Raw genomic sequence first — 13,333 nt, forward strand, 5'->3', positions numbered from 1 at the left:
ATACTCAGCTGCATTGTTAGTGCAAGGAAACATAAGCCGAAGCACATAACAAAATTTGTCACCTCGAGGGGAAGTTAATACAACTCCAGCCCCCGAGCCTTCCAACTGTCTGGACCCATCAAAGTGAATAATCCAATAAGTGTTATCGGGCTTCTCCTCAGGTGCCTGTAGCTCTGTCCAGTCGTTGATGAAATCCACCAAAGCTTGAGACTTAATGGCAGTGTGCGGCGCGTACTTCAGACCATGAAGCCCGAGCTTGATGGCCCATTTGGCGACTCGTCCTGTAGCCTCTCTGTTCTGAATAATGTCTCCCAAGGGGGCAAAACTTACCACAGTGATAGGGTGACCTTGGAAGTATTGCTTCAGCTTCCGGCTTGCCATGAACACCCCGTAAATAAGTTTCTGCCAATGAGGATATCTTTGCTTTGACTCGATGAGTACCTCACTGACATAATAAACCGGCCGTTGAACCGGGTGTTCCTTACCAGCCTCCTTGCGCTCTACCACAATCGCCACACTGACAGCTCGTGAATTAGCAGCCACATATAACAGCAAAGGCTATTTGTCAATGGGAGCCGCAAGAATGGGCAGCTCAGATAACTGCCTCTTCAAATCCTCAAAAGCAGCATTAGCGGCATCACTCCAGACAAAGGTGTCTGCCTTCTTCATTAATTGGTACAGCGGTAGGGCCTTCTCACCTAACCGGCTTATGAACCGGCTCAGAGCGGCAACATGACCCGCCAATCACTAAACATCATTAATACATGCCGGTTTAGCCAAAGAAGTGATTGCCTTAATCTTCTCCGGATTAGCCTCGATGCCCCTGTTTGAGACCAAGAATCCCAAAAGCTTGCCTGCAGGCACACCAAATACACACTTCTCCGGGTTAAGCATCATTTTGTAAACCCGGAGATTGTCAAAGGTTTCTCTGAGATCAGATATCAAGGTTTCCGCCTCTCTGGATTTCACTACTATGTCATCCACATAAGCATGAACATTGCGCCCAATCTGATCGTGAAGACAATTCTGTACACACCGTTGATAAGTTGTCTAGGCACTCTTGAGCCCAAACGGCATAGACACATAGCAGAAGGCTCCGAACGGGGTGATGAAAGCCGTTTTCTCCTGGTCCTTAACTGCCATCTTGATCTGATGATAGCCAGAATAAGCATCCAAAAAACTCAAACGTGCACAACCTGCCGTAGCATCAATGATTTGATCAATATGGGGAGAGCAAAAGGATCAGCCGGACAAGCCTTATTTAGGTCCGTGTAATCCACACACATCCGCCAGGTGCCGTTTTTCTTGAGTACGAGCACCGGGTTAGCCAACCATTCCGGGTGAAAAACTTCAACAATAAACCCAGCCGCCAAGAGCCGGGCGACCTCTTCTCCTATAGCTTTTCGTCGCTCTTCATTGAATCGCCGCAGAAATTGCCTGACCGGCTTATACTTCGGATCAATATTAAGAGTGTGCTCAGCGAGTTCTCTCGGTACACCCAGCATGTCAGAAGGTTTCCATGCAAAGATGTCCCGGTTCTCATGGATGAACTCGATGAGCGCGCTTTCCTATTTAGGATCCAAGTTGGCACTGATGTTGAATTGCTTAGATGAATCGCCCGGAGTGAAATCAACAAGTTTAGTCTCTGTAGCCGATTTAAACTTCATGGCCGGGTCATGCTCCGTAGTCGGCTTCTTGAGAGAAGTCATATCTGCCGGGTCAACGTTATCTTGATAAAATTTGAGCTCCTCTGCTGCACAGACAGACTCGGCGCAAGCCACATCGCCCTCTTGACACTCCAGGGCCACCTTTCGGCTTCCATGCACAGTGATGGTACCCTTGTAACCCGGCATTTTGAGCTGTAGATACACATAACACGGCCGTGCCATGAATTTGGCATAGGCCGGCCGTTCGAACAAAGCGTGATATGGACTCTTGATTTTGACCACCTCAAAAGTTAACTTTTCCGCCCTAGAATCATGCTCGTCTCTGAAGGCCACCTCTAGCTCAATCTTCCCCACAGGATACGCCGACTTACCAGGCACCACTCCATGGAAGACGGTGTTGGAAGTCTTTAAATTCTTGTCAGTCAAGCCCATGCGCCGAAAGGTCTCGTAATAGAGGATGTTGATGCTGCTATCTCCATCCATGAGCACTTTAGTAAACTTATAACCACCAACTTGCGGTGCCACCACTAGGGCTAGTTGACCCGGATTATCAACCCGGGGAGGGTGATCCTCCCTGCTCCAGACAATAGGCTGTTCCGACCACCTCAAGTAACGAGGGACTGCCGGTTCAACAGAATTCACAGCCCTCTTATGAACTTTCTGATCACGTTTGCACAAACTTGTGGTGAACACGTGATACTGCCCACTGCTTAACTGTTTTGGATGGCTCTGATAACCCGACTGCTGCTGCTGCTGACCTCCTTGACCAGACTGCTGTTGATTATAACCACCCTGGTTTCCCTGAAAACCAGATCCTGAACCACCGCCCGGGCCATGAAAGCCGCCGGCTCCTGAACCGCCGCCTGGGCCTTGATTGCCATCAAATGTGTTATAATTCTTGAAAGCTTTCATGATTGCGCAATCCTTCCATAAATGAGTCGCTGGTCGTTCCCGGGTGCCGTGTTTCAGGCAGGGTTCATTGAGTAGTTGCTCGAGAGACGGACCTGACCCACCAAACCGGGGTGGCTTTCCTTTGCGCTTCTGATTGTTACCCTGTGCATTGGCCACAAATTCCGGGTTACTATCCGCCTTACGCTTATTGCCTCCTTGACTCGCCGGGTTATGCTGCTGACCCTTTCCATTACCGTTCTTCTTTCCCTTCCCTGTCTTTTCCTCATTAGACGCGGGATCCTTGGTACTATCAGAATCGGCATACTTGACTAAAGCCGCCATCAGCGTCCCCATATCGTTGCAATCACGCTTAAGGTGCCCCAGCTTCTGTCTCAGAGGCTCAAAGTGGCAATTCTTCTCCAGCATGAGAACTGCTGAGCCGGCATCCATCTTGTCAGACGAATGTATTATATCCTTGACCCGACGCACCCAATGAGTCGTAGATTCACCTTCTTCCTGCTTACAATTTGTCAGATCCACAATTGACATAGACTGCTTGCAAGTATCTTTGAAGTTCTGGATTAAACGGGCTTTTAGCTCCGCCCATGAACTAATGGAGTTGGGTGGCAAACCCTTTAACCAAGAATGGGCCGTTCCGTCCAGCATCATGGTGAAATATTTAGCCATCGCCTCATCACTAACCTCTAGCAGCTCCATAGCCATCTCATAACTTTCAATCCATGCCCCAGGCTGTAAATCGGCCGTATAATTCGGCACCTTCCGAGGCCCCTTGAAATCCTTGGGCAGACGTACATTACGTAGAGCCGGTACCAGACAAGGAACTCCTCCGGTTCTAGTAGCAACCCCCGCTTCAACGGAAGTCGTCGGGTAAGCTGGTGAGTTCTGTTGGGCTGCTAGCCGAGCCGCCAGCTGAGCCGCCCGCTCGTCCTCCTGACGTATCCGATCCTGAACCGGGTTATACCCGCCGGGCTGGTTCCGACGCTGAGCGTTACTTGACAAGGCCTCTGACTCCATGTGTCTACTGTAACTCGGGCTCCGATTTTGACGAGGCGGAGCTAACCAGGGCGGAGGAGTCGAGTGAATCCTATCCCGGCTGTAGGAGTAGGTTTCTTACTGAGCCAGGGCTGTTTGGACAAGTTCTCTGATCTTCCGGGTTTCCACTGCTGTCGGATCATCCCCATCTACCGGGAGAGCCACCAAACATGCTGATGCTGCGATTAAGTTCTCCATGGGGTTTGAGAAGTGACCCTGCGGTATTGGTACATAATTGGGCGGTGCCATATTGCCGTGAAGCGGTGCCATCCCCTGAGGCCGGACTGGACCTCCCGCTCTGGATGTAATAAGCTGATTCGCACCTGGCGGGTTACTTGGGCTGGCCCCGGGTGTAGCAAAGAGATTCCGAGGATCATAATTCTGAGGTAAACGGGACTGAGTTTTCTGATGTCTCCTCCTCATTACCTCATTAGATGCGTTCAGGCTCAACGTGAGCTGCAAGGCTTCTGCCTAAAGTTGCTGTGCCCGTACGTCCAAAGCCGCCCGCTCTGCTGCTAATCTAGCGTCCTCAGCTGCTAAGGTTTCTTTGACCCGTGCGATCTCGTCGCGAACCTGAGCCACCTCAGCCTCATGCTCAGATTGGTTCGCAGGGATGATTGTAACAGTTAACAGAGCCTTGAGCTTATCCATGAGATCCATCAGTACCTGAGCCGGTGAGCGCACAGGGCCTCCTGCCCCGGCTGCTCCTAACCCGGACGTTATCACCGCTGAAGCCATAGAATTTTGACCGGGTTGAGTACCAGCCATGAATACTCCTGCCCGGTTTGGCGACTCTGAGAGGTCAGGAATAGTGCTGCCATCGGAACAGCCCCCAAGCACGCCATCTTGAACTTGATACAACGAATCTGTTGAGCCGGCGGATGAATCACCGTCAGAGAGGACGGCCGGCTCACCATCACCTTCAGATCCTTCAGGAAGTTCACCTCCATGGATGCAACCCACAAAGGCACGCTTCACGACGGGTTGAGCTCGGGCGGGTTTCGCACGCTGAGCCGTCTCGACGAGGTCGGTGCAGTTGTCCGGCTCAGGGCCCGGCTCACCAATTCGGCCGACGAAGACGTGAATTCCGCCAAAGGGGACCCGGTAACCGTACTCAATTGAACCGGCGTCAGGGCCCCAGCCTTCGTCGTCGATGTAGATCTTGCCGCGACGACTCTTGGTCATCCGGCCGACCGCATATCCCTTGAGCCCTTCGAAGCTGCCCTTCAAGAACTTGAATCCACCGTGCGCTGGCCCCACGGTGGGCGCCAACTGTCGTGGAATTGTCACGGCAGATGTCCTCTTGCAAGGACTTGATCGTGGAGCCATCGCAACTAGGAAGCTTAAAGGGGTTAATCGGGACAAAGGACACGCGAGGTTTATACTAGTTCAGCCCCTTACGGTGAAGGAAGGCCTACGTCTAGTTGGGTTGGAATTGCTTGAGGTTTCGATGACCAGGGAGCGAGATACGCTATGCCCGGTTCTCGATCTCTTGTTTCTTGCCCTAAGCCGCCGGCGGGTCGTCCCCTTATATACACGGGTTGATGCCCTGCGGCCTGCAAAGTCCCTGCCGGCTCATAAACAGTGCCCGGCTCGGTGACTAGTTAATTCTATCTTATGATACAAGTCATGCCATCATGGCGGTTTACCACTATGGGCCTTAAGTCGCCCGTGGGGTTTAGACCCTTTATTGAACCGCCATCTTCATGCTTGATCTTGGGCTTCTTTTGATGAGTCCTTCTTTGCGTAACCCGGCCCCTCCTGGGCGGCTTACACAAATAGTTATATCCCCAACAATAGTAGAGTTAAACTTTAAACCTATGGTAGGAAGAACATAGTAAGCAAGTTAGTTAAGTTGAGTATTATTGATTGGCCTTATATATGTTTTCTATGATCGGTACTGAATTAAAATGGAAAACAATTGCCCTTGATTTCACGTAGCATCAGAAACATAAGTCAAGGTACCTCAACCTCTCAAGCCCCAATTCAAATTCACCAATCTAACCACCATATATACATATCTTAAGTTGTGAAGAATAGGTAAACCATGGAGAATAACAGAACCGTTTGTTAAGCACTGTAGCCTGGCATTGACTCACCTCGAATGATGTACTCCAGATGTTCGTATTCTTCACCCTGTATAAATACCGTGGGAATTGTTAGTGTGAGACATTAGATACTTGGTTGATGGAATAGCAATTGTGGGTGTACAATGAAATCATGCACTGTAAAAGAGCAGTCAAATGGAAATTCTGTCTTATGAATGAGCAGTTTGATGCTCTCACAAGTAGTACCGGATGCACCCGTGATTGGATTACTGCTTGTTGGGGGGAAAAGCAAGCGCAGCCAAGTTTCAGAAATAGCACTATAGGGAGTGGGGTAGGCGAAGGACCAAACCTGGTAAGTTCCAACAAGGGTTTTAAACCAGTTCGGCAGTAACACACGAACTGAAGGTGTATATGCCTAAAATAATTAGCTTTGACCATCTTAGGCAATACTCTGACAACGAGGACTTTTTTTTGAATTAAAGGTATTCCTCCCTTGATTTCATATGGAGAACCCAAGTGTTGTGACAACCAAAACACCCCCACCTCAAGCATACCAAACCGAACACTAACAAATATTAGAATACTTAGATGGTATGTAGCACAGCAGGGAGCAGAACTAAGCAGCAGGACAAAGATGAAAATTATACCTGAAATAGTAAAGAACCATGTTTCTAATTATTAGCCGATTATTTGCCTCTCACGAAAGATAAGGCTTGCATATAATGATCTTCGGATATGATCAATCCATACCATCACCATACTATTTTAGGCAGGCAAGCAAACAAAAAAATATAGGGGAAACATTTACGTGTGCCCGAACTTAGCGAGGTTGCCCAATATTTAGAGACATACAGAAATAAAAGAGGAACTGATGATGGATGTTTTGGGGGTACAGAAACAAAAACTGAAGATTTTTCACCACAAGTGTTTACTCGATAGTAAAGTATTCTGCTAGAGCAACACAACAATATCCTTTCTTTAACCACCTATAGTTTAAATTTTCAGCACCACGCCCACAGTATGGGTCGTGTGATGCGTAGCAGGTATATAAATCATTGAAGTAAATAACGACAGTGGTTGTATGTAATTATGCCAGAAAAGTCTGAAAATTTGTGAAAATCTGAAGTATTTGCCAAAGGATGGAGACGCAGGTCAAAGATGAGGTAGTGGATCCATGGATAAAATAAGATTGGGTGATTCTAAAACTCAGTGTGAGTCGCACCTGTTGGGATTTGGAATTGGTGGCCGTCGTTGAGGAAGAAGAAAATGACGCTTGTCGACGGGGCTCCTCCCGCGCGTGAGATTGGGTCATTGCCGCAGAAGAAGACAATGGCTGGCGATGATGACTGGGTGCGCGACGGCGGCTTGGATCTGCGTAGCCGTGGTGCTTGACAAGGTGTCTCCAGTACTGGCGGTGGATCCTGCACTTCGCCATTGTATCGGGGGAAACCCTAGAGGCAGAGGGTGAGTGAAATGGGGAGAAGGGCGTTTCTGGGCAGCCGGGTAGGTTATTTATGTGCTATAATCAGGGTGATATTTATGACTGAAAGCAGAGGCTTTTTTTTGTAGGGGCCGGAAGCGGAGGTGTCTGCTCCTATTTTACTCGCGTTGGGCCGGTGTATATGGGCCTGGGGTGACTCGCGGTGCAGCAGTGGGTGGCACTACCGTGTTTCGAATGGATGAGGGTTTTTCCCTCTGCGAGGAATGGAGGAGGTATTTTTCTTCCTGTGAGGAATGGATGAGTTGTTCTTAGTTTAGTTAGTATTTTTTTTATAAAATTTATGAAATCTTTTAGAAATGTTTGTGAATTTTGTCTGGAATTAACGTTTTTTGGGGGACTTATGTTTTTTTGTAAGCCATGTTTTTCTTTTAAGCTTCTTAGATTGTTCTTGACGTAGATTTTTTTGGTAAGCATTCATAGTACACGACGTTGATATAGAAAAGGCATTTTGTTTGGTAGCTCGTGGGCTACTCAAAAGCGTACACAGTATGTGAGTAAATATGGTCATGGACCTCAATACATGGACTGTAAAGAGGTGGTTTAACTATGTAGTCTTCTGAAAATAGCAGGAGAAAGACAGTTATTTACATAGAGAACAAGCGATGAGAAAGTGAGTTTAACCGTAGAGATAACAACGGAATTTAAAGTTTTACACTGGTTTTAGCCAAAGAGGCAGCAATGGAAGGTTACAATACATATCTTTCTTAGAGTGCTCCAAAAGGATCAATAGACCATGCTGCTTGATATGAAACAAAAGGAAGCTGTTCTAGTAAGCTTAGAAGCGTCCTGGTGAGCGCATATTGACCGAAGTTCACCAAAAGCTATCTCTTGTAGTCTCCAGCCGCTGTTCAGACTTCATACTAATATAGCGCAGCCTCTCTGTCAGTTTTTCAATGCTTGCAAGTGATGATTTCATAGCCCCTTTGGTGTTATCTTGCCCTTTCAAGTGTCGAGCAGTCGTTGTGTTTTGCATTTGAACAGAATATGAACTCATATATCTGACGGCGTAGTACCACCCTTTGCGTAGCTTTTTGATTGTCTTGTTCGCTTCTACTAACCATCTGACCAGATGCTTGACTTCATTTTCTAGCTTCTTGACATGGGTGTAGTGGTAGTCTCTTATTTCTCTGCCGTATGCATTTTCCATGTACCTAATAGCTGCGATAGCAGCACTGTCTTCCGTATCTTCATAGGCATGTAAAATTGCACCCGATATTGAGGTCGGAACAAGCAAACCATCAATCAATTGCAACGAAGAATTGAAAGTAACCGTCACACGATTCTTGCCGCCTGGACATATCTTGTGATAGTAACTTGCAGTGGGCAACTTCAAAGCTTTTAGCATAAGGTCAAATATGTGGGCATAAGGAATTACTACCAGGTAGGCATCTTCCTATGGAGGAAAAGTAATGGTATGTCAAATATCATGATTAGAAACCAGTAAGAATGATTGATAAAATAGTAACGATGTATTCTAAATGCATATATAACGTAAAATATAGTGCACTATATTTTCTATGATGAACTGTCTATATGAATTCAAAAGCATTTCACTGACTATATGTATTCCATCTCAATATGTAAGTAGTATTTCAAACATTTCCTAAAGGATTAGTGTAAGAGAGGTCAAAGAGAATTATGTTTTTTCGAGTCTTCTGAGTTTGAAGTACATCATTGATTTGAAACAACTCACCCTTTCAAGTTTCTTTAGTTGAGATGACACTATTATGTCCGGATGACATAAATATGCTATGTGTCTCACATGGAATAAGTGCTACAAAGTGAAAAACCAGTCTAAACATTCTCACTAAGGCTTTAGCTACAGAGAAAGGAAATAAAGAGTGGCATGACTAGTACATTCAAAATGTAGAACAATAATGCTTTGAGCACTAACAACTTGCGAAATCTGACATCTCTAGGACCAAATTATGTGTAACAGAGCCGCATAACAGATATTAAAGTGGCACATTCTAAAATCTGAAATCTTTGTGGATTAAGTGTGATCAAGTGGCCTGCCACTTCCAAAAGATATAGAACATGCAGATTTGTGATGTACGTATGTAGTTGTAGTTTGTTTTCTTGGAGGCTGGTTGTTTCACGGAAAATGCTTGCACTGTTCATATGAAACTCTTCCTCTGAGAAATGAGTTACAATAGGGATTCAGAATGTTACTGTCGGTGTCAAAACCGGCGGATCTCGGGTAGGGGGTCCCGAACTGTGCGTCTAGGCCGGATGGTAACAGGAGGCAAGGGACACGAAGTTTTACCCAGGTTCGGGCCCTCTTGATGGAGGTAAAACCCTACGTCCTGCTTGATTAATATTGATGATATGGGTAGTACAAGAGTAGATCTACCACGAGATCAGAGAGGCTAAACCCTAGAAGCTAGCCTATGGTATGATTGTTGTTCTATATGTTGTCCTATGGACTAAAACCCTCCGGTTTATATAGACATCGGAGAGGGTTAGGGTTACACAAAGTCGGTTACAATGGTAGGAGATCTACATATCCGTATCGCCAAGCTTGCCTTCCACGCCAAGGAAAGTCCCTTCCGGACACGGGACGAAGTCTTCAATCTTGTATCTTCATAGTCCAGGAGTCCGGCTGAAGGTATAGTCCAGCCATCCGGACACCCCCTAATCCAGGACTCCCTCAGTAGCCCTTGAACCAGGCTTCAATGATGACGAGTCCGGCGCGCAGATTGTCTTCGGCATTGCAAGGCGGGTTCCTCCTCCAAGTATTTCATAGAAGATTTTGAACACAAAGATAGTGTCCGGCTCTGCAAAATAAGTTTCCACATATTGCCATAGAGAGAATAATATTTACACAAATCTAATCTGCTGACGTATTCCGTAGTGTGACATTGCACCACGGCCAAGCCTTTATTCGATTTGTTTTATTGTCCCACCTCAGCATGTCATGCGAGGCGGTTTCCTTGGCACGTCTCGTCGAAGCAGAGATTGTGTCCCCTTATTCCGGGATTCTCATCAATACGGGCGTGGTAACCCAACCGCGCCATTGATTACGGCGCTTGGAGATAAGCGAGTTTTACCAGGCTGGTGGGGACACGTAGTTGCATCCACCCATATAAGGGGATAAGGATCCACCTTTTCACCTATGCCTTCTTCCTCCTTTGCCTATCCATTTTCGCGCACTCGAGCTCCAGCGCCCAAGTCTGCACTCCCCACCTCAACCTTCTCCAGCCATGTCCGGAGCGGGAGGCAAGTGGATGGTCTCCTCCGTCACGGAGGGACACATCAAAAAACTGAGGAAGGCCGGATACTTGTCTAACGACATCGCGTACCGGCTTCCCGAAGAGGGGCAGCTCCTCCCCACCCCAAGGCCCCATGAGAGGGTAGTGTTCCTTCCCCACTTCCTCCGCGGACTGGGCTTTCCTATCCACCCATTCGTCCAGGGACTCATGTTCTACTACGGCCTGGATTTCCATGATCTGGCCCCGAACTTCATCCTCAACATCTCGGCGTTTATCGTCGTGTGCGAGGCTTTCCTCCGCATCCGCCCCCATTTCGGCCTATGGCTCAAGACTTTCAATGTCAAGCCGAAGGTGGTGCGCGGCAACCAGGCGGAGTGCGGAGGCGCCATGGTAGGCAAGATGCCCAATGTCTTATGGCTCGAGGGCTCCTTTGTGGAGACCCTGAAGGGGTGGCAATCGGGGTGGTTTTACATCACCGAGCCGCGCGACCCTGAGTGGGTCGCAGCCCCTGAGTTCCGGTCCGGACCCCCAACGCGGCTCACGTCTTGGAAAGAGACGGCCTGTCGTGGGGCAGCAAAGAAGAGGTGACTGGACTGCAAACATGCATCCAAACCCTGGTGAACAAGCAGCTCAAGCTTGTCAACGTAGTCCAGGTTATGCTCATCCGCCGGATCCTCCCGTGTCAACAACGGGCCTTCAATTTGTGGGAGTTCAACCCGGCGCAACACCGAACTCTGAGCAGGCTCTTTGACACGACGTACGAAGATGCCTGGAAGGTGCTTTTCAAGGGCGTTGAGGCTCCCGCATCCGCTACCGAGGATCGCGGATTCAGCGCGCAGCATCACGCTAGCGCGGTAAGTTGTTTGTACCTTTTACAGGGTATTAGTTTTTCATAGTTTAACTTTATGCAGGTTCTAAGCTCCCTTACCTTTGACAGGATTGGCAGGCGAAGTCCGGACAGATCAACTGTCCGGCTCCTTTGCCCGAAGACCCAGCCGATGCCCGCTTGGCGAAGCTGCTGGTTCCGGCACCCTATGTTGTGCCGGAGAAGAAGGTCACGAAGAAGGCCACAGGGACTCAAAAAAGTGCCCGACGCCAGGAGGTGTCAGGTTCATCATCCAACGGCTCCAAGGCGCATTCCTCCCGTGAAGACGAGGAGGAGGAAGAAGAGACCTCTCCCCCTCCAGCGGGGGGAGAGAAGAAAAGGAAGGCCGCCCTCACTGGGGAGGCCGAAGGGTCCAAGAAGGGGAAAACCCTTCCTCCGGACTACTCCACCGACGCCGACGACGGCGGAGAGGAGTGGCCGCTCAGGGCCAAGCCCCTGGCGAAATCGTAAGTATCCGGATACCAGAGTAATTCATAGTATTCCTTTATTGCACAACTTTCCCTTATGTCGAATATGATTATGTAGCCCACCCAAAGACCGGCTCGACGCGTCGTCGAGCGGTTCACTGGACTCGTCGAATGTGAATTCGGTTCCGACGGCTACCTCCCCCCGCCCTACGGATGACGCCGAAGTGTTGTCCCAACAGGTTCCAAGCCAGGAGGAGGTGGTCCTGGAGGCGCCGCAAGGCGACCTCCCGGACTCCAGGAGTAAAGGGGATAAAACCCCCCAGGGCTCCAAGTCCGGCTCTAAGCCGGACACAGCTCCGGAACCTTCAAAGGTTCCAGAGTCCGGCGGGCGACCTCCTTCCAAGAGGAGCAAGCCCACCGTGCCGGTGACCCCCGTCCAACCGGAGGCGCCGGACAATCTGTTGGAGGTGCTCAAAGGCGCCTCCATCGACGAGGAGCACCGCACCGTTATGAGTGTGGTGGTCCAGAAGGTTCAGTCTGCCAAGAGTGGACTGACTGAAGCTTGTGCTAGCCTTTTAACAGGCTTTGAGGTAAGTAAAGAATGTGTAAATAATATTACCGCATAGACAGTAGCCCCTGATGCTCCGTTTGGCGTTCGAGAAGAAAAGCCGAATAGAGGATCAAATAAAATTCACAGGAGTCTAACAAAAAGGAGTCGATATGCGTATGCAGGCTTCTCTGCTGGCGTCCGCCGCACTGACTGCGGAAGTGGACATGCTAAAGCAGAACCTCGAGCAGTCCGAGCAAGAGCTCGGGCGTGCCAAGAAGCAGCTCGAGGACAAGGAAGGTAAGAAATACCTTGTTTAAATATATATATAAAAGGTGCAATTGCAAAAAATGACAGGATTATCGTGGCTATTGTAGGGGCCACGTCTGAGGTGGCGACCCTTAAGCAAGCGCTGCTTGAGGCCGAGAAGAGGGCGGCCACGGAGCGCACCGAGCGGGAGAAGTATGAGGCCCAGGTTGGCAAGGTGCGGCAAGAGCTCCAGGCTCTCATGAAAAAACATGAGAGTTTGGAGCTTGACTCAAAGACACGAGCGTCCGAGCTCGCGGTGGCTATTAAAAATCCCAAGTCTGCCAAGGACAAATCCCAGAAGACCCTCCAGGAGTTGGATGCGGTGAAAAAGATAGCGGCGGGTAAGGAATTCTTTATGCAAAGCAAACACATAAACGTGAGTTACTTGTTACTTACCCGAATCCGGAGCTCTCCAGGAGCGTTCGCAGATCTTCCCCGTAGCGTGTCCGATGCCGCCGCATTCTATCGAGCCGAGGAGGGAAGCTCGACAAAGAAGGTGTTCTGGTCTCAGTATGCTGAGGCCGGACACCCTGTGCCCCTGAGCGACCAGCTGAAGCAACTGGTCGAGCTCCACAAGGCGGCCGAACATGCCATGAAGGGCCTCATAGTTCGGCTGTGGCCTGGAGAGGCTCTGCCTGGCAACTATTTCGGGCTGGTGCGGCGGCTGGTGGGGGGCCTGTCCAAGGCTCGAAGTCATCAAGCGCTCCGTCTGCACTGAAGGTGCCCGTATGGCCCTTTCCCGTGCTAAGGTGCACTGGGGCAAGCTGGATGCTAAGAAGCTTGTGAAGGACGGGCCACCGCCGGGGAAAGAG

At 49.2% G+C, this 13,333-nt stretch overlaps 1 protein-coding gene across 1 annotated transcript in view; it reads right to left on the minus strand.

Moving 5' to 3' along the window:
• Positions 1 to 7,971: 7,971 nt before the first annotated feature.
• Positions 7,972 to 13,333, minus strand: part of LOC147980823 (uncharacterized) — a 40,357-nt gene continuing 34,995 nt past the window's right edge. Inside the window, exon 4 of the mRNA XM_087516968.1 lies at positions 7,972 to 8,553. Coding sequence (XP_087373094.1) covers positions 7,972 to 8,553 — 582 coding nt within the window. The remainder of the gene's footprint in view (positions 8,554 to 13,333) is intronic.

Source organism: Triticum urartu, chromosome 3A (genome assembly GCF_056163025.1).
Source record: "Triticum urartu cultivar PI428250 chromosome 3A, HENAU_Tu73, whole genome shotgun sequence".
Taxonomy (NCBI): Eukaryota; Viridiplantae; Streptophyta; class Magnoliopsida; order Poales; family Poaceae; genus Triticum; species Triticum urartu.